Here is an 18,875-nt window from a genome sequence, read left to right on the forward strand (position 1 = left end):
AAGTTAGTCAGAAAGAAAAATTCTCATGTTCCAATATTGTGGCAGACAACTTAGACAATCATAATTATCCCAGAAAGATAAGAAGATTCAGAATAACAAATTCACAAGGATAACTTTGACAGAGCTAGACATAATAATAGACCTCCTCAACCAAGCCCAGAACCGAGGAGGGAAAAAGAAACAGAATCAACAAAAAATGAAACCAAAATTCAACAGAAATAGGTAATATGGGAAGCAGGTAAAGTTCAAGCTAAATTGGACACAATATTACAAAAGAGATCCCAATGCAAAAGCTATCTAATGTGACAGTGTAGGAAGAGAGAATTGAACTCCAAAATAAATTAACAAGAGACTTTTCACATGGAAGAAAACCTAATAAATCAACAATTTTTCAACACCTAAAGTCTTCAAATAATATCAAAACAAATTCTTAGGATTTGACAGGTTAATCAATGCAATGTTTTCAAAAGAAACAATGATGTTAGGAGCATCTCCAACACCATGACGATAATTAATCTGCAGGTAATTGATTCAGGACATGAGCGGAAAAGTGCACAAAATCATATGTACCTGAGCATTGTAACTTTGAAGACCCACAACAGGAGAAACTATACAATTATCCCCACCAAACGAATCAGATGAGGCACTTCTGCTAACCAAATGGCCAAGTGAATGGTAAGTCAAGAAAGCAGCACGAAAATTACCATCTGGTATCCTATAAATAGGATACCAAGCAACAGAATACCTGAAATGCAATGATGTCAAAAGGTTTGAGTCAAATCTCATACTGTATTCCATGTAATGTCACTTCAAGCATCAATTTTCAGAATATGGACAGCTGACAAGGTTGTAGTTCTTTTACTAACCAAGAAGAGGGGTGCAGATCATGCAGACCCAAGGAGTTTAGCATTGTTGGATCTCCATAAGCTCGGCAATTTGAAGTTCCACCTCTGACCAACTCTTTTACCCTAGGTAGACAAGAGAAGGATCAAGAGTTAGTTCCAAATCAAAAGATGAAAGCAACTTGAAACAACAGCTAATTCTCAAGTTGCATCTCCAGCTAATGTGAATAACCACAAGAGACCAAAAAAAGATGTAAAACGATACTAATTAAACCCAAAAGTAAATAATCAAACGCTATAGCTATGGTCAGGAAAAGATTCAATAGTGTTATGGCGCAGTTAGACAGCTCTCCATCCACAGACACCTCTTCATTTGCTCAGTCGGGTACCTTGGCTTTCGCCTTCCATGCATCAACTTCTGTTGCTTCCGCTTCTTGGGTCATCAATTCTGATGCTAGAGACCACATGACTGGTTGTCATTGTTTTGACTCCTATTCTGTGTGTTTAGGCAAAAATAAGGTTAGGCTTGTTGACAACTCCCTTTCATTAATTTCTAGGAAGCATAATGTACATGTTATATCTTCTATATCTCTTGATTGTGGTCTTCACGTTCCACAGTTTGCAACTAATCTCCTTCATTAGTCATATAACCAAATCATTGAATCTGCAAGGTCAAACTGTGTTCGCCTAGCCAGAAAACCAAAATGGGCCAAGATCTTGGTGAGATCTCGGCGAGTTGGTGCTTTTTTTTTTTTTTTAAACTCAGTATAAACCTGACCAAGTTTGGTCATGAAACTTGGTATAGAGCCTATTTTGGGCCATTTAAACACAATGACACTATCAGATTATCCAAAATCAAAGTCCAAATAGAAGTTTCACTTCAGACCCTTGTTTGGTAGTGTTCAAAACCAGAATATCAGAACCAGAATTGGGAAAGCTTGAATGATCGAATGTGATCACCCAGGCACCTTTATTTATAATGCTTAACAGTAAAAATACAGGACTAAAATACCCCTGCCATAGCCGACATAGCTAGGCAGTAACAAAACAGACTTAAAAACATAAAATAAACTTCCCAAAAGACGGTATTCTGGTTTACATTATTCAACACTCCCCCTCAAGTTGGAGCAAAGATGTCGATCATGCCCAACTTGACTAGATTAGGATGAAATAACTTTCCAGGCAGTCCCTTGGTACATCAGCAAGCTGATCCGAAGAAGTCACAAAGGGAATACAAATCTGCCCATCTTCTAATTTCTCCTTGATAAAATGCCTATCCACCTCAACATGCTTGGCACGGTCATGCTGTACCGGGTTGTGTGGTATGCTGATTGCAGCCTTGTTATCACAGTACAACATCATAGGAAGGCGAATAGGAATACCCAGATCTTGTAGCAGCCCTTTAAGCCAAAGTAACTCACAAATTCCTTGTGCCATAGCTCGAAATTCAGCTTCGACACTAGAACGAGCAACTACATTTTGTTCCTTGCTACGCCAGGTGACAAGATTTCCACCTACGAAGGAGCAATACCCAGAAATAGACTTCCGATCTGCAGAACCAGCCCAATCAGCATCGGTGTATGCTTCTATCCGTAGGTGACCATGTGAAGACAAAAGGATGCCTTTTCCCGGAGCCAACTTCAAATAGTGTAGAATACGAAGAACAGCCTCCATATGAGAAGTGTAGGGATCATGCATAAATTGACTCACTGCACTCACAACAACAGCAATGTCTGGACGAGTGTGTGAAAGGTAAATCAGCTTCCCTACAAGTCTTTGGTACCGGCCTTTATCAACAGGCTCACCATCATTTTCCTTGAGCCGAACAGTAGGATCCATAGGAATATCCGAAGGGTGGCAGCCTAGCAAACCTGTTTCAGCCAACAAGTCTAGGACATACTTTCTTTGGGAGAGAAATATGCCTTTTGAAGATCTGGCCACTTCAATACCAAGAAAGTATCTTAATTTACCTAGATCTCTAATCTCAAATTCCTGGCCAAGGAAGGTCTTCAACTGTCTGATCTCATCACCATCATTGCCAGTAACCACTATATCATCAACATAGACTATAAGAACAGTGAGTTTTTCACCAACCCTCTTGATAAAGAGTGTGTGATCAGCATTATTCTGCTTATAGCCCACAGAAATCATGGCTTTGTGGAATCGACCAAACCAAGCCCGGGGTGACTGTTTCAGCCCATACAATGCACGCTTCAACCTGCACACTTTTCCTTTATTTCTGTCACAAGAAAACCCAGGTGGAATGTCCATGTATACCTCCTCTTCCAGTGCCCCATTTAGGAAGGCATTTTTAACATCTAGCTGTTGCAAATCCCAACCAAGGTTGACTACACATGACAACAACACCCGAACTGTATTCAACTTTGCAACAGGTGCAAAGGTCTCCTGGTAATCAATGCCGTATGTCTGAGCAAAACCCTTGGCCACGAGTCGTGCCTTATATCTATCCACGGTGCCACCCACCTTCTGTTTCACCACAAACACCCATTTACATCCAACGGTTTTCTTCCCAGGTGGAAGAACCACAATCTCCCATGTGTTATTTTTCTTCAAAGCCTCCATTTCTTCCATCATGGCTGCCTTCCACTTTCCATCTGATAGAGCTTCCTGCCAATTATTAGGAACACAAACAGAAGAAAGGGAAGAAATAAAAGCACGAAATGATGGGGAAAGGGAGTCATAAGAAACAACATGAGATATAGGATGCTGAGTGTAAGTCCTGACACCTTTGCGAAGGGCAATAGGCAACTCAGGAGAAGAAATATTACCGGGTGGAGAGGCAGGTTCTGGATCAAGGTTTGGCAATTGGATGGGTACGGGAGCAACGGTTGATTGAACCTACTTATGTTTCCTTCCATAGGTCTTCATATTGCTAGCATCAATCCTCCTCTTAAATTCACTAATGGTCCTCTGGACAGGAGTCTGGGCTGGAGTGGGCTGCTCCCCCTGTACAGAAGCCTCTCCCCCTGACTCGAGGGGAGGACTAGAAGTAGGCTGAACAGACTCAAGATAAACAGGCTGGAGTGGAGGTGGAGACTCTACAGTCAACACATCTTCGCTAACACTCTCCCCCTGAAGAGGTAGGGACACATAGTAGGAGACACTCTCATGAAACACGACATCCATGCTGACAAAAGTCCGGCGGGATGGAGGGTGATAGCACCTATACCCCTTCTGTGTAGCTGAGTACCCCAAGAAAATGCATCGAAGACTACGTGGGTCAAGTTTGCCCGAGGACCTGGTATCCCTGGCATAGCAAACGCAGCCAAACACTTTGGGTGGAACAACAAATGAGGAAGAGCCAAGTAATAGCTCAACAGGGGGTCTAGAGTTAAGGACCCTACTGGGCAGCCTATTAATTAAATAGGTTGCAATGAGGACAGCATCCCCCCAATAAATGGAAGGGACGTTCCGGGCAAACAAAAGGGCACGAGCTACCTCTAAGAGGTGGCGGTTCTTCCGCTCAGCCACACCATTTTGGGCTGGAGTATCAACACAACTGGTTTGATGGAGGATCCCATGGGCAGCTAGATATTTTTGGAACTGACCTTCCATATACTCTCGCCCATTATCACTCCGTAAAATTTGAATAGTGGTCTGAAATTGAGTTTTAACCAGCTAGTGAAAGTGCTGAAAACATGAGAAAACCTCACTTTTATTGTGCATAAGATAGACCCAAGTAAACCTAGAATAGCAATCAATAAAGGTGACATACCACCGATGACCCGAAAGTGAAACTTTTCTACTAGGACCCCACACATCAGAATGAACAACATGAAATAAAGAAGATGATCTTTTATTAGAAATGGGAAAATTGGAACGTGTCTGTTTGGCCAAGACACAAGGCTCACAAAAAAAGTCTTCTTTATTACAAGTATTACGTAATGCTGCAAATAAAGTAGATAAGGTACCTAAAGGTGGATGTCCTAGTCTAGAGTGCCATATGTGTAATTCAGAAGAGAAAGATGCCGGGGAACAAAGTCTAGAAGGTATAGCCTGTGTAGATGCAGGATCTCCATCAAGCAGGTACAATCCACCATGCACTTTACCCGATCCAATCGTCTTCCCCGAGTCTAGTTCCTGAAAAACACAATGAGTAGGAAAGAAAGTCACTTTACAGTTTAAAGACTTGGTGATACTGCTAATGGAGAGAAGATTAGTGGTGAACTTGGGTATATGTAACACAGAAGATAATGTCAGAGAAGGGGAACAGCCAATGGATCCTTTCCCAGATATGGAGGAGAGGGACCCATCAGCAATTTTCACTTTGTCCTTACCAGAAGCAGGAAAGTATGTGTTAAAAAGACTGGAGGAACCCGTCATGTGATCAGTAGCTCCAGAGTCTATAATCCAAGAAGTGGAGACTACTGATGCACAATGACCAGCAAAGGAAATACCTGTTCGGGCAAAGAAGGAACCTGAATTGGCAGCAGATGTGTTCAACAGACGGCGGAGAGCTTGAAGTTCGTCCTGGGAGAAACCGATGTCAGTAGTGGGAGCTGGAGCCACACTTTCAGTGTGATTGGCCTTGTTTTTAGTTTTAGCACGACCACATTTGCTCTCAAAATCAGCAGGATTCCCATGAAGTTTCCAACACTGAGCCTTAGTGTGATATGGTTTGTGGCAATGATCACACTTCACAGGCTCTTTAGTAGTAGCAGTAGCAGCAACATTATCAGCAGAAGTGTCAGTAGTGATGGAACCAGTAGTCTGTAAAGCTGATCTGTCAACCTTAGGAGTAATCATCATAGCAGCCCTCCTTGTCTCTTCACTGTGTACATATGAAAAGGTTTCCTCCAAAGTGGGGAAAGGAACCCGACCAAGAACCTATACCCGAATAGGGTCATAATCATCATTAAGTCCAGCCAGAAAGTCATATACCCGAAACTGATCTACATAGGTATGGTAGGCAGTAATATCTGCAGCAGTGGTAGGCTGGAATCGAGCATAGTGATCCAGTTGCTGCCATAAGCACTTGAGGGCAGCATAGTACTTAGTGACTATCATCTCCTTCTGAGTAGTGTTTTGAAGAGTCTTCCTGACCTCATAAACCTGAGCACCACTCCCTAAACGACCATAAGTACCCTTGACAGCAGTCCAAATCTGAGTAGCAGTGTCAAGGAGAAGGTACTGACTAGAGAGGTCAGTGGTCATGGAATTCAGAACAAAAGACATCACCATTGCATCATTGCCAGCCCATTTAGTGCGGGGAGCCCCTTCTTCAGTGGGCTGTTTGGTGGTACCAGTAAGGTGGCCAGTGAGTCCCCTGCCAGCCATAGTCAGGGATAATGATCTGGCCCAAATCAGATAATTGGTACCATCAAGCTTGATGGCAGCAGCATAGGGCAGGAAATCATTCCTGGTCTGATCTCCTCCAAAAGCAGCCGAGGTAACCTCTGAGTCACCCATAAGGCAGCAAGGCAGATTTCGATCCTTGAGAAAAAGACTGATTTTCCAAAATTCTGCAGAAATCGATCTTGAATTGGACAGAATTCTGATCTTCAAAAAACAGCAGTAATTTGGTGTTGAAACAGGGTCGATTGCAGCAATGTAATCAGGGAATAATCCCTCAAAAAGTCTTCCCAAACAGCAGCCTAGAAGAACCAAATCGATAAGGTGTCAGGGTTTTCCAAAACCCTAACAGTTGAGATCGATAAGAAGGGGAAATAGACTGCAGCTTTGAGGTCTTCAATCAGTGAGAATTCAGATAGGATAGATGCTGTCTGTAGGCCTGCAGTGATGCTCCAAAAAAAACAATCGATCTCCCAACTGTTATGAGATCGATTTCCACAAGAGTTAAGGCAATCCTAAATCGCAGAGATGGAAAATTGCAGCAGCTATCGATCTGATATTAGGGTTTTAAAATTGAGGTGGGAGGGCAGCACTCGAACCATAGTTGGATCACCTCATGGGTGCTGCCCTTGAAGGGTTGAGTGGACCAAAGAAGGAGGAAGAAGAGAGAGAGAAGAAATCGATGAAGGGGATAGAAGAGGGGAATCGATGGAAGGGGGGTAGGGTTTTAAAAATCGAGAAGGTCTTAAAAACCTAGCTCTGATACCAAGTTCAAAATCAGAATATCAGAACCAGAATTGGGAAAGCTTGAATGATCGAATGTGATCACCCAGACACCTTTATTTATAATGCTTAATAGTAAAAATATAGGACTAAAATACCCCTGCCATAGCCGACATAGCTAGGCAGTAACAAAACAGACTTAAAAACATAAAATAAACTTCCCAAAAGACCAGAATACCCCCACGGTATTCTGGTTTACATTATTCAACAGGTAGGCTACGATGTACTAATAAGCCCTATTCCACACATAATTTAGTGATAGAAAGCAATCAAAGCATACAATTAATATAAAACAACTTAACTAAGCATTATAAATGTAAAAGTGTAAAATACATCAATCTTAACATATACATCTATCGTGCCAAGCCATTTTGCCGCAAAGCCCGCAACATGTAAGCCTCTGAATGTGCCACATAGGATTCCCATGTCATAGTGCTGTTGCAGAATCGCACGTAGTCTTCCACACAAGTCATATAAGTGTTGTCATCAACTAACCATAGTTATCAAGGCGTCGCCGAGGAGTCCATGCTTTTTTTGAGGGCTGGGCGGTTGGTCGCCTTTCATTAAGTCATTAAGGCGGGTACCTTGGGACCTTGGGCGTCGCCTAGGGCGCCTTGGGATGCCTAAGCTCCCTGGGCGTCGTCTATCAAGCTTTTTTTTTTTTTTTTTTTAAATTTATATTAATTTGATGCTTTTTCTAATGTTTTTATTGGATGTGTATATAGCTTCAATACACTGTAGATGCACTAAATCATTTCATACTTTTGTATAAAAGGAATGATACCCTTTTTAGCATTTAGATTGGATTTTATACCACATTAGATATACTGCAGATACATTTAATCATATCCTAAAACACAACACGGATAAAGGAGGGATCGAAGAGAGAAAGAAGGGATGGAAAAAAAAAAAAGGCGAAGAGAAAGAAGGGAAGGAACTCGTTGCTGCTGCCAACGCCGCTGCAGATGCCGCTTCTGCTGCTACTGTTCAGCGCGAACAAGTTCTTCAGGTATGTTTCGACTTTCTTTCTCCTTTCTTCCTTTTCTTCTTCTTTTGGCTTCTTTTGTCCTTCAAGTTCTTCCATCCTTCTCCTGTTTCTGTTTTCTTTTTTTTTCCTTCTGAAAAGAAAACCCGCTTTCTACTTGAATGGTCTAAACCGCTCTTTCTACCTGAACAGTCTGAAACCCTATTTCTGCCCTGCATTTTTTTTCCTTTTATTCTTCTAGCTTCTTCTTCTTTTCTTCTCCTCTACCTTCTTCTTCTATGGCTGGCTTCTGCTAGTGGTGGCCAGTGGCTTTGGCAGCTGCATTTTTTCCTTTTCTTCTTGTAGCTTCTTCCTCTTCTTAGTTCCATGTCTGACCGTCTTCTACCTTTTTTTTTTCTTATTCTCCTATACCTATACCTTCTTCTTCTATGGCTGGCTTCTGCTAGTGGTGGTCGGTGGCTTTGGCTGCTGCCGGAGTAGCTGCTGCTGTAATTTCTGTTATTCAATGTAAATTGTGCATTTCTTAGTATAATTTATGAAATGCATCTGTTATTATAAGTTATGCAGTCTGCGATTATGTAACTATTTAATCTGTGGTTATGTGAGTTTGTAATTCTGCCATTATGTGAGTAAGTAATTATGTGATTCATTGATTTTGTAATTATGTGATTATTTGATTCACTAATTTTGTAATTCTGTGATTATGCTATTTTGCAATTCCTTGATTATGTACTGAAATTCTTTCATACCTATTTAGTATATAAGTAGAATTATATAAAAATTAATATGCTATTTGTGCCAAATAAAATGTTATATAAAAAAATTAAAAAAAAAGAACACTAGAACGCCTTGTTCGCCAAGGCAACGCCTGGCGGCCGCCCTATCACCAAGGCGCTTAGGAAGGCCCTCAAATGCCATGGTCGCCTTGATAACTATGCAACTAACTGAAGGTGCCTTATCCTAGGGTATGGAAGGGGCGGTTGCGATGAGATCGGTCCACTGCTACTGCCACCAGGCTGTTGAAATACCATCGGCATATATGGCTGGGTTGGGACTGTGAATATGTCGTCCAAGAATATGACCTTATTTTTTCAATTTTTTTTTGCAAGAAATTCATTTTTTTTCCAGAAAATTTTAAAAAATAACTAACAAAAATTGGACTCCATGAAGTCAGATCGGCCAAAGATGTGTAACATATATTAATTTGACACCCAACCACCAAGATTTGAACACATTTTTTGGGAAAAAATGGTTTACCTTGTAATCCACCAAACTTCTTCAAACTTCTTTGAATTTGTTGTAGATGTAACAAATTTGATGTTGTATGCAGGTTCTCCGTGCAATCCAACGAATTTCCGGTGGAAAATCCAACAAAAACCATGCAATTTTTTTTTTTGGGGGGGGGGGTGGGTGGGTGTTCTCTGCAAACACCAGCGAGATCTCAACTGGTCTCAGTCTAGATCTGGAATTATATAAAGGCTGGCCCAATCGAGTTGACCTGAGATCTCAGCAAGATGATGTAATATTTTCGTATTGCATAGTATCTCGTCTCACCATCATAAAATAGCGAGTTTTTAGAGAGATCTCGGCGAGATCTAGCCAAGTTCTTGTTCCATGGTGTTGACTTCCTCCTTACAGTAGAATCTTAACCAGATTTTGCCTGTGTTAATTTCATATTAATCAGATCCTGCACTAGTTATATCCAATCAGATTTTCCCTATCTTGAATGGAGACCTTGAAGAAGTCTAAATCGACCTGCCTCCTGGCTCTTCATTCCCTTCTGCTGCTGTCCATGGTTGCAAGTTAAAGAAGTCCCTATATGGTCCCAAAAATTCCTACGGCCTGGTTTGGTCATTTTTTGAAAGCCATGCAGAAGTTTGGATATCGACAGAGTCAGGCTGACCATACTTTTTTTGTGAAAAGAGATGGAACCCAGATCAGAGCCCTCATTGTGTATGTTGATGATATAGTGATCACTGGGAATAGCAATGATGAAATTTCCCATCTAAAATCACTACTTGCAAAGGAGTTTGAAAATAAGTATCTCGGATTTCTTTGGTATTCTCTAGGAATTGAAGTTGTAAGGTAAGATAAGGGCATTTTCATCTCACAACAGAAGTATGTCTTAGACCTTCTCCAAGAAAATGACATCTTGGTTTGCAAGCCTGCAGTGGTGACATGGGTGATCCTGTTGACAGAGAACAATACCAGAGACTAATTGGACGGCTGATTTACCTGTCTCATACTAGAGTAACTAGACCCGATATTGCCTATGTTGTGGGCATCATCAGTAGATTTCCCCATGATCCCAGGACATCTCACCTTGATGCAGTGCATCGTATACTGACGTATTTAAAATCTGCCCCTGGGAGCTGGAAAAGGAATTCTCTTCTCCAACAATGGGAACCTAAGGTAGGAAATATTCACAGATGCTGATTGGGCTGGATCCATAGATGATAAGCAATCCACTTCCGGTTATTGCAGGAAATCTTGCCACGTGGTGTAGCAAGAAACAGTCAATCGTCTCTAGCTCCAGTGCAAAAATCGAATTACGTGCCATGGCATAAGGGATTTGTGAACTCATGTGGCTCAAGGGATTATTGAGTGATTTGGGAATTTTTTCTGAAGATCCTATGCGCCTCTACTGTGACAACAAGGCTGCCATTAGTATTGCTCACAATCCTGTCTAGCATGAAAGAACAAAACATGTTGAGATTGACAAACACTTCATCAAAGAGAAGCTTGAACAAGGAGTCATCTGCATTCCATTTGTTAGTTCTGTTAATCAACAAGCTGTTGTATTCACTAAGGGCTTTAATTGTAAGGTGTTCCACGCACTGGTCTCCAAGTTGGACATGTTTGTTATATTTGCACCAACTTGAGGGGGAGTGTTGAGAACTGTGGAATTGGAATATTATTGCTTTACCTTAGGTTACTTTGGGGTTTTATTATTCTCCCTCTTTTACTATTGCCCTTGGGTTGTAATTGTCATCATAAATAAAGTATACCTCTGTCATAATGATAACTAACATCATTACTCAATCTCTGATTCTGAACTAGCTCTCTACACGACTTTGACTCTCTCTTGCCCTCCCCTCCCCCCCAAAAAAACAATAGCCCTTGGAGTTGGTTCACTCCCATGGCTCCCCCCCCCAAATGCTCAAACCACATTTAATTTTTTCTTCTTTTGTTTTAAATGGATTTTACCATTGTATTGCTCTCTCTCTCTCTCTCCTATCATTGGCATATGAACTCTCTCTACCTCACTACCTCTCCCCCCTCCCCACCCCCACCCCCACCCCCCACCCACACCCAAAAAAATTACCTAACAATCTTAATAGCCACATGCCTCTGCCTCTTTCTCTATCTCTCCCCACCCAATCTCTCTCCTTATCTGATTCATTAAGAAACTAGCTCTAATATCTTCTTTTTGCATGTCTCCTACTTCTAGGTCTGATGGCTGCCAACCTCCTAGCCCACCACATTTGACTTAGAAACCATACACTGGTTTTTCTTTTATTTTTTGGGTAAATAAAAGCTTCATTACCAAAAAAAAAGAGGACTACAGAAGCCACTGAAAAGGGGAGAGAAGGAAAATATTCAATTGCACAAGCAGACTCAGCCTCAAACAGGGCAGGCGGAGTGCTGGAAAGAAGAGGGGATGGGGAGACCCAAGGATACAACAACATGCATGTTCCTTGGGGCATCATTACAAGAAGAAGAAACAATAGAAAGCTTGGCTTTGATGTCAAAGGAAATGGAGTCCCAAATCTGACGAGGAGGCCGAGAGTTGGATATCCATTTCTTGATGTTACGCTCCATCCAACTATGATTTATGGCTGCACAAAAGGTCAGCTTTCCGACTGTGTCACAAACAGAGGAGCCACCAAAAGCCATGTCTACCATGGAACAAGAACTCAGCGAGATCTCACCGATCTTGGTGAGATCTCACTAATAATTCATTTTTTTGAGATGGCGAGATGAGATTAGGGGCGATACTAAAGGATTACAAATTTACAATATCTCGGTTCAATTAAGCATCTGGCCTTGTATAAATAATGCACATGTCGACCGAGACCAATTGAGATCTCGTTGATCTCGGCAGAGAACATACACGCACCCAAATTGCATGGTTTTGCTCCCATTTTCCACTGGAAATTCGTCGGATTGTGCGAAGAAGCTGCATCCAACCAAGCCATACATGCTGATGGTATTTCAATAGCCTGGTGATGGCAGTAGCAGTGGATCGATCTCATCGCAACCGCCTCTTCCATACCCTAGGATAGGGAACCTTTGGTTAGTTGATGACAACACTTATATGACTTGTGTGCAAGACTACGTGCGATTCTTCAATAGCACTATGACATGGGAATCCTATGTGGCACATTCAGAGGCTTACATGTTGCGGCAAAATGGCTTGGCATGATAGATGTATATGGTAAGATTGATGTATTTTACACTTTTACATTTGTAATGCTTATTTAAGTTGTTTTATATTAATTGTATATTTTGATTGCTTTCTAATACTAAATTATGTGTAGAATAGTGCCTATTAGTACATCGTAGCCTACCAAACTAGGGTCCGAAGTGAAACTCCTATTTGGACTTTGATTTTGGACAATCTGATAGTGCCATTGTGTTTAAATGACCCATAATAGGCTGTATACCAAGTTCCATGACCAAACTTGGTCAAAAACCCACCGAAACCAGCTACCAAGTTTTTTAAAAAAAAGCACCAACTTACCGAGATCTCGGCCCAACTCAGTTTTCTGGCTGAGCAAAACCAGTACCGAAACCAAGTTCTTGAACCTGATGTCTATCCAAATCCACTCCCTGGAGAAGGGAAGAATTTTCCGCCTCCAAGGCAACATTTTGCAAGGATGTCATTCCAGATGGAAGAGGAGAGAGGGCAAGCAAAGAAAAGGTGGTTCAAGTCTTCTACAACATTCCCGCATAGGCAGCACAGCTGCACAAAGGAGAGACCTGGATCTGGCGGTGGCTAAGAAAGGACTGCGTTGGAAGGCAGTTTGTGAAGACACGCCAGATTGTGTAGCAATGGCGGGGAATATAAAGCTTGAACTAGAGAGGCTTCCTCCAAGGGGCCGGGGGTCTGCTGGATCTAATAAGGTTCCAGGCAGCTTTAGAGCTGAAATGACCAACAGTGGGGAAGTGGCCCAAGCTTTACATTGGTTTTTCTTTTTTTCCGGTAAATAAATATATTACCGAACCCCAAGAGGGGGCAGGGAGAAGCGAACCAAAGAATCAATGTACAAGAAAGAGAAGAGGAAAAGAAGGGGAGGGGGGGGAGAAAGAAGAAAGGAAGAGAGGGGGAAGGGGAAGTGGACTACCAGCCTACGCAGAGGAGGATAGGACCCCAAAAGGGCAGAGTCAAGGCCCCAAAAAGTCAAAATGTGCCTATTTCTATGGCTGTTCTGGCAGTGCCTCTGACGGATACTACTGAGCTTAGTGGACACATCAAAGGAGATGGCTTTCCAAATCACATCAAACGATCTAGAGTTGGAAGTCCATCTCCTGGTTTTTCTTATTAACCTTTGAAGAAGAACTACTTCGATTTTACATATTTTTTTGGTTGGCTTGGCATAATGAATTTCCTAAAGACCCATAAGAAATATACAATTTCTGCACCCATGGTTTAAAGCCTATTATTCTCTGATGAACCTGAGCTGCAGGCTTTATAGAAGGGCTTGTCACGCTGATGGCTCCACCGGTTGTTCCCTGATCCCACCCGAGCTAGAACTGAATGTAAGGCTACCTACCTAATTGCTTCTCGGAGTACGTTCCTTCATTCCCAAGTTGAGACATCACTTAATGTCTAACCCGCTACGGCGCTCTGGAACGTGCCAGCGCCTTCGCTCATTTCCTGATTGCAAGTACGGATACAATACGATATGGACTGATACGTATCGGTATCGGTCGATACCAATACGATACATGCCGATACGTTTCTTTTAAAAAAAAAATTGGATTGTATCTAAATGTATCAGCCGATACGTATCGATACCATCGATATGTCCAGTAAAGGGTTCTGTGGATGGTTTAATACGTATCGATATGTATCGATACGTATCGGCCCATCAATACATTCCATAAAAAAAGCCATTTTCACTCACAGACTCGATACAACTCCTAATTTAACGAAAAAATGAAGGAAAACTCTCAACCAGGAGTCTAAAATCTTGCATTTAATCTTGGTATTTCACACTTTTAGACTAAAAAAACGAATCAAGGAGTACTACAACATCATCCTTTGCATCATCCAATACTCTTCATGGCTCTAGACGATTACAACATGTAAGAAACCACATCTTTTATAACAATTTCAATTTAATGCACTTGTTTGGTTATACATTATTCACCATTTTAGTGTTTATGCATGACACTTGTTATATATTGCTTATTTATATTGTTTTTTGTTCCAAAAGTGTATTTCCATGTGTATCTTGACCATTTCTATGTGTATTTGTATTGTTCGATACGTATCTCCGATACGATACGTCTCTTAAAATCATCCGACCGATACGATACCCGATACTTTAAACCTTGTCTGCACCTCCATATTTCTTGCTTTGTTCTACATTTTGTGTGTATTATGGAAATAGTTGCTTATATCAAATAATCATACAACAGTATGCATTTACTTCTTGACAAGGTTACTTGATATAGCTGACTTCTATTTATTGTCTCAGTGATATTTCTATTGGCTCCTTCTCTATTCAATTATACTAGTGTTGATCAATGACACAAAGTATATGTAATATTTTTTTTATCGACTGATTTTTCCTTCTTGCCAATCTGTACTAAAAAGTCAAAACCTATTTCTAGAACAGCTCATATCTTTAGGATAAAAAATAATTGATGTGGGTGACCGATATCATTAACCTATCTACTTGCATTTAAATAGATTCAAGCAGGGATAATTTGTATGCGAGGCCAATTATATGTCACTTCTCCTCTTAATTACCCCTCCAAAAGTAGTGAACCTGAAATTTTATTCTCATCCGTACTACAAATATGAAAAGTTATACCATTACCATAACAATTCATGTGAACTGCTTGTAAAAGGAACCACAAAAAGCTTCAAAGAGTTTCTTCTATGAATAATAAAATCAAGGTACTAGGAATTTGAGTCAGCAGAGAAGTCTGTCATATTTTGCAGAAGGAAATTCAGTGTATGTCATTGACTGCTATTGAACCGAAAAGCAAGTGCTGGCAGGTTACTATTAAGGAAAATATTGGGGCAAAAAGGGGCTTACCTCTCAAACAATGGCTGTCTTTGTTGAGGTTGCTCGGATTCAAAATATTCAAAAAGGAGCTCAGGATCATCACAGCATGCAGAACCAAATGAATGATCATTTAACAAATCTCTGATATGTGTTGACGAAGACTCTGACAGACATGATAGACTCACAGGTTGTGATGAGCATTTGTCGTCCTGTCTGTAAGGTTCAGGTATAAGTACTGAAAAAATCGGATGTTGGCCTATATTTGAGGAACTTTCTGATGCTTCATTCATTTCACAAGCTTCAGAGACCTCAGGAGAGGAAATCCCAGTGCTATTATTCATCGGATGATTCCTACATTTACTAAACAACTGAACTGCTGACAAATATGGAACAAAATAGGCACGGAACTCAAAACGATCAATACCCAATCTCTTTGAGTTCAGATAGTCCTCTCCCTTAACTTCCAAACCATAGTTCCCATGCTTCTCATACCACTGCCAAAGGCCTCCCAAAGACACATTTGGCATTTGATGCTTGCACAGGGAAGCACCAACGCGCTCTAGCAAGCAAGTCTGACATTGCTGAATGCTGTATCTCTGGGCAATGACTGGGGAAGCAGAATGAAGAAGTTTCTCAAACTCCGCAAGAGGACTACCAGTAGCAAATTGAACAGCTTCAGAAGCTAATTGTAACCTATAGGCATCTTTTACTGCTTGCATTATCTTAAGTGAATCAGTCTTCAATGCAGAACTCCTACAGTCTTTGTATAGATCAGCTGAAACACAGTTTGCTACATCATGCATTCTACTCCGCTCACTGTATATGCAAGTGTTATGGCTTATGGGCTTCAGAATTCCGACTTCATCATCAGAAAGTGAATCACTAATATTCCCAGAATCCTTCCCAAGAGATGCATTACCAACATCCATTAAAGGAAGAGGAGTTTCACAACTGGAACTTAATTCCTCTCCTACACTGCTTTGCGAATTCCATTTATCTGTAACTGATTCCTCAAGAGCTGATACTGATGCATTGGCAGGTATCCTCATGCTCTTTAACTCAGCATCTTTCCTCCCAACAGGTACCCACTTCTGCAAGATTGACCCAGAACTATGTTCTTGCATGTTGTAATCCTCAGGAGGATTATTTGTTTCCGATTTGGCAAGTCCATTAATTACTGGAAGCTGAACGTCAACTGGAGACTGCATTTCTAGCAGATTTGACTTGTCCACAGAATCACTACTCCTAGATGATGTACTATTTTGGTTTTGTTCTGCATGATCATTGATAGTACAGGCACTTCCACATTGGTTCATTTCTTCTGGACAATCTTGAGAAGTTTGAATTCTTTCTGGAGGAATGCAGTCAACTCCATCTGCTTGAAGGTTGGTGCTAACACATTCAAAGTGACAATGAGAATTTGACTGCACCTGAAATAGGATATCTGATGCATCCTTCTGTTGCATATTAACATTTGCAGACCTATTTGAGGTGATTTTACAAGCATTGAGTCCGTTCCTAGGATAGTATTTGAACTCTGGCTTCAAGCATGCACTGGGTTTTCTTTTCAACTTTTCAGAAACCTTGACCTTTAAGTTCTCGTTCTCTTCTGATTTTAATATATCTGAATCAGAAGCATTTGAACCCCTTTTAAGCAAGGGAGCCTCTTTGGAAGCATTATCAAACTGCAAATCAACAAAGTCCACATTCTTCGGTTCACAGAGGTGTCCATCTGCATCATTCCTCTGGACCTTCCGCCAAACAGAATGATTATTTTCTTTTCCTGTACGACCTTGTAAACATCCGCTGCTGCTGCTGAATCTGTGCCCAGATAGTTTTCTTTCTTGTCGACCCCTCTTGCCTGGTATAAATGAATTCCCATCACTGCTGCTACAGCCCTGAGTTCCACTTTTCATTCTTTCAGCAAGATTATAGGCATCCACTGACCCCTTTGAAGAGTTTCCACGAGAAAGACATCCCTTTCTAGCATTATGCGACAAACTATCACTATTACTGTACCCAAGTGATTCTGACGGACTACTTGCACTAACTTCTCTGACACAGGACTTTTCTTCAACATCACCCCCATTGGTACTATAATCACTGTTCCAACCATCAGAAAATGAATCCAATACAGGAGTGCTGTTTATATCAGAGAAGACTTCCAAAGATGTATCCTCACAATAGCTGGTCCCCTTCAGACAGGTATCCACTGTTTCCCCATTGTCGGTAGAAAATCGTGTTTCTGTGGCTTTCATCTGACTCTCACGATTAACTAGTAAATGTTCACCTGTAGACTCCTGGGGTAGTAAAGGCACCAAAGCTTCAGACTCATTCACCTCACTGATGTAAGATGAGCACACTCTAGTTGTTGCAGAATGGTTAAATAGACCACTGTTATCGTACTCACTGTTGTTTGTATTCACACTAATCTCCTGAAAAGACACCACAGGAGTAATTGCATTCTCAGTCGACCTATTCTCGGAAATCACTCCAACCCCACTAACCCGGTCATTGTTAGCACAAGATTCAGAAGTAGAACTGCTACAGACAGTAGAACTGCTACAGACACCTTCTTCACAAAAAGCTTCAGGTTCAGTACAGTCAGTGCTGCATGAGGGCTTCTTGAATTGTTTTCCCTTCTTTTTTGCCTTCTTCCTTGAGTTTTTCTTCACAGCCTTATTGAATTTGGAAGTATTCTTAACTTGTTGAGCTGAAACACTCACATTAGAATCATCCGGGATCAAAGCAGTGGTATCATTGGTCATAAGAGAATTCTGCAGGGTGGAAGTGCCAGATTCCTTGGCAGCTTTGGTCCTTTTATTCATTGAGGTCCTTGTTTGAGAATGTTGTTGAAAATTTGACCCAGAAGTACTGCTGGCAGTTAATGAATTTGTAGAATACATATGTTCAGGAGGATGACTCCTCTGTGTATTTTGTGGATCAGCATGGAATGTAATAGCAGGTGGTAAAGGAACCAAATCGAGACCATCCATTTTCACATGAGGTCCAGAACCCAACTGGTTCCTTTGGTCAGGACCTTGCAGAGGCGGAAAAATGGGTGCAACAACTTTCCAGCGCACATCAGGATCAAAGGTAACAAATGTGACAAGAAAATACCTGACAATGAATGAGAAAGGAGACAAATTACAGTCTACAATAGAGAATAAATGATAGAATATGCCAAGTAGAAATGCCAAATGGCCACATATGTTTTGAGCAAGTAAAAAGCACCATAGATTTGTAGGAAGCTAACTCAAAGGTGATCTAGCTCAAAAAGTCATTAACAACTCCTATTTCAGCAGGTTGGAAACCAGGGCATTAATGGCTCAGAGAATACAACTCAAATGTCTGGACACTTACCAGCAGCATTATAAAACACAACTATTTTACACTCTTTTTATTCAGTATAAATGCATTTTGGGAGTATCACAACTAATCTGAAAAGAGTGAATGATATTAAACATCCAGACTCTCATAAGCAGAATATGATCTGTTTCTTCTCCGGCATATACAAGGGACAATGATGTGCTGTGTATATCAATCAATACACCTTTGTTGATTTTGTTGATCTCCTACTCCAAAAGCCTACTTATCAAAAATCCTGAACAGCTAGTGGTTGGAACCTTTGGAGCATTAACTTTTGACCAGACAGGACATAATGTTTACCAGATGGTTATACACTCTGTTCACATCATGGTTCGAAGT

General features: G+C 41.1%; 1 protein-coding gene across 1 annotated transcript; it reads right to left on the reverse strand.

Moving 5' to 3' along the window:
• Positions 1–415: 415 nt before the first annotated feature.
• LOC122648054 lies at positions 416–18,508 on the reverse strand. Its single transcript, XM_043841324.1, has 3 exons — positions 15,198–18,508; positions 867–968; positions 416–745 (listed from the first exon to the last, which is right to left on the reverse strand). The coding sequence occupies exons 1-3, from the start codon at positions 18,161–18,163 to the stop codon at positions 532–534; spliced, it is 3,282 nt and encodes a 1,093-aa protein (XP_043697259.1). The 5' UTR covers positions 18,164–18,508; the 3' UTR covers positions 416–531.
• Positions 18,509–18,875: the final 367 nt, after the last annotated feature.

The sequence above is a fragment of the Telopea speciosissima genome, unplaced genomic scaffold (genome assembly GCF_018873765.1).
Source record: "Telopea speciosissima isolate NSW1024214 ecotype Mountain lineage unplaced genomic scaffold, Tspe_v1 Tspe_v1.0404, whole genome shotgun sequence".
NCBI classification, from domain to species: Eukaryota; Viridiplantae; Streptophyta; class Magnoliopsida; order Proteales; family Proteaceae; genus Telopea; species Telopea speciosissima.